The sequence below is a fragment of the Emiliania huxleyi genome, assembly GCF_000372725.1.
Source record: "Emiliania huxleyi CCMP1516 chromosome Unknown EMIHUscaffold_170, whole genome shotgun sequence".
NCBI lineage: Eukaryota > Haptophyta > Isochrysidales > Noelaerhabdaceae > Emiliania > Emiliania huxleyi.
Genome location: NW_005200880.1, coordinates 80393 through 82592, shown reverse-complemented (window position 1 = coordinate 82592; position 2200 = coordinate 80393). Strand labels below are relative to the sequence as shown.

Here is a 2200-nt window from a genome sequence, read left to right as displayed (position 1 = left end):
CGCTGGCTCGCGCCGCCCCGCTGGCCCCGAGGGCGGCGCGCCACCCGAGAGGCAGCCGAGATCAGCCGAGATCGTGTCGAGGTGATAGGCGCGCGCCGCCGGCCTCGACGACGCGCGCATCGACGGCGTGCTGCTCTCCCTGAGCTCCGACCGCGCCAGGGAGCTGGTCGGGACGGTGCGAGTGGAGGTCTCTCCCGCGGCAGCAGGGCGGCGCCCTGCCTCCTTCCTCGAACCCTTCCCCGACCCTTCCTCGGCCCTTCCTGTAGATCTCCGACCTGCGGCTCCGCAGCCTCGACAAGCTCTCCGAGCTCTCTCTCCTCGCGACCAACGCGAGCGCGCCGCACGAGCTGCGCAACGTCATCGGCGGCGCCGGCAGCGTCGGCTTCACCGTCGCGCTCACGCTGTGCCGGCAGGAGTGCACGACGCACGCATTCGAGATCACCCTCTCGCTGGCCTCGGTCCGGCTCCTCCTCGATTTGGACGTCGCTTTCCTGCAGCCCTTCCCACAGCCCGCTCCGCAGCAGCCGCGCGACGGGGGCGAGGGCGGCGGCGGCAAGGGCGAGGCCGGCGGCGGAGCAGGCCGCTCGCCTGGCTGCGCGCTCCTGCTGCCAGCGCTTCTTTCCCTTCTTCAGGCCGCGCCGTTGTTGTGTAGCAGGTCGCTCGCCCGGCTGCGTGCTGCACTCCGCGCTGCGCCACGTGCGGCTGCTCGGCTCGACGCGTCTCGAGCTCTGCATGCTGTGAACAGCGTCTCTTCACACCTGCAGCCGTGAATAGGCTCGACGCGTCTCGAGGTCGCCAACTGGACGGAGGCAGAGCTGGGCCTCGCGGTGCTGCGGGGTGGCAGCTCCCTCGCTTGAGGCCTCCTTCGCTTGCGTAGGCGGAGCTGGACCTCGCGGTGCGTGCGCTCGACGCGCCGTCGGCCGCGCACGTGCCGACAGAGTGGCTCTTCTGGGCCGTCTCAGCCTTCGGGCGGGGCGGCTTGCGGCTGGCCAACGATGCTCTGGCGAGGGGGCTCGAGCTGGCGGGCGAGGCGTGCGCGGCGGAGGCGGAGGCCGCAGCGCCGTCTGCCTCTTCCGCGGCTGGCGAGGGGGAGGGGGAGGAAGGGCGGGCGCTGAGCCCTGCCGCCGCGGTGACAGTCCTGCTCTACGGCTCGGTGGTGCTGGTGGCGGGCGGCGTGGTGGGGTGGCATTTGGTGCGCAGGCGAGGCGCGCCTAAGATCGGCGACTGAGTGGTTCATCAGCTAACTCGGGTGGCGCCCGTTGCGCAGGCAGGGCGTGCCGGCTTCGGGCGTCGACGCGTCGCTGGCTGCCGCTCGGCCGATCTGGCACGCGCTGCTGATGACGGCGGTGTGCGTGTGCGTGATGGGCATGCTGACGGTGTACGCCTCGCCCGGCGCCTTCGCCACGTCGAGCGTCGGCCTCTCGCTGGCGGGGCACGAGCTGCCGCGCGTGCAGGTCATGCAGATCGAGCTGCCCGAGATTGTGCTCATGCTGTGGGACGCGGAGGCGTACCCGCTGATGGCGGTCGCGGGGTTCTCGATGGGGTCCTGGCCCTTCATCAAGCTCCTCCTCACCCTCTTCTCGCTCTGGGCCCCCGCGAGCGTCCTGCCGCCCGCGCGGAGAGGCCGGCTCTTGCTCTGGTTCGACCTGCTCGGCAAGGTGGCCCTCTCCGACAGACCACCGCTGCTGCTACCACTCCCCACAGTGGTATACCAAACTCGTACTGACTCAGGTGTCTCTCTTCGACATCCTCTTCGAGTACATCCTCCTTGCGGTCTTCGCCCTCGTGTCGGCACACACCTCCCGACCCTCCCCGAGCCGCGCGGGCGTGAACGGCGTCTCTTCACACACCCGCACCCGTGAACAGGCCGACCTCCCGACCCTCCCCGAGCTCCGCCACGACAGCTGCGGCCGCACGGCCCCGGCCGCTCGCTTCTCCACGTGCACTGTGGACAGCGCCTCTTCACGCGCGCAGCTGTGGGCAGGTCCCGTTCGCGCACTTTGCGCTCGACGTGCACTTCACGTGGCGCACCTGGCTCTTCATCACCGCCACCGCCATCTCGCTCCTCTGCACAAACGTCGTCAACCACTGGCGCCGATCCCCCCCCCCCCCCCCCTACCCCCCCCTGCTCCGGCCCGTGACCAGCGAACACCTCCTCTCCACGCACGCAGCTGTGAGCAGGCCCCTTCTCGCCCTCTGA

General features: G+C 70.9%; 1 protein-coding gene across 1 annotated transcript in view; it reads left to right on the top strand.

Annotated features, from left to right (window-relative positions):
- Window positions 1-2200, top strand: part of EMIHUDRAFT_456149 (hypothetical protein) — a 7656-nt gene that overhangs the window by 3710 nt on the left and 1746 nt on the right. Inside the window, exons 9-17 of the mRNA XM_005784287.1 lie at window positions 88-187; window positions 267-579; window positions 656-726; window positions 792-809; window positions 878-1200; window positions 1268-1658; window positions 1732-1791; window positions 1867-1917; window positions 1985-2093. Of these exons, the coding sequence (XP_005784344.1) occupies window positions 88-187; window positions 267-579; window positions 656-726; window positions 792-809; window positions 878-1200; window positions 1268-1658; window positions 1732-1791; window positions 1867-1917; window positions 1985-2093 (1436 nt within the window). The remainder of the gene's footprint in view (window positions 1-87; window positions 188-266; window positions 580-655; window positions 727-791; window positions 810-877; window positions 1201-1267; window positions 1659-1731; window positions 1792-1866; window positions 1918-1984; window positions 2094-2200) is intronic.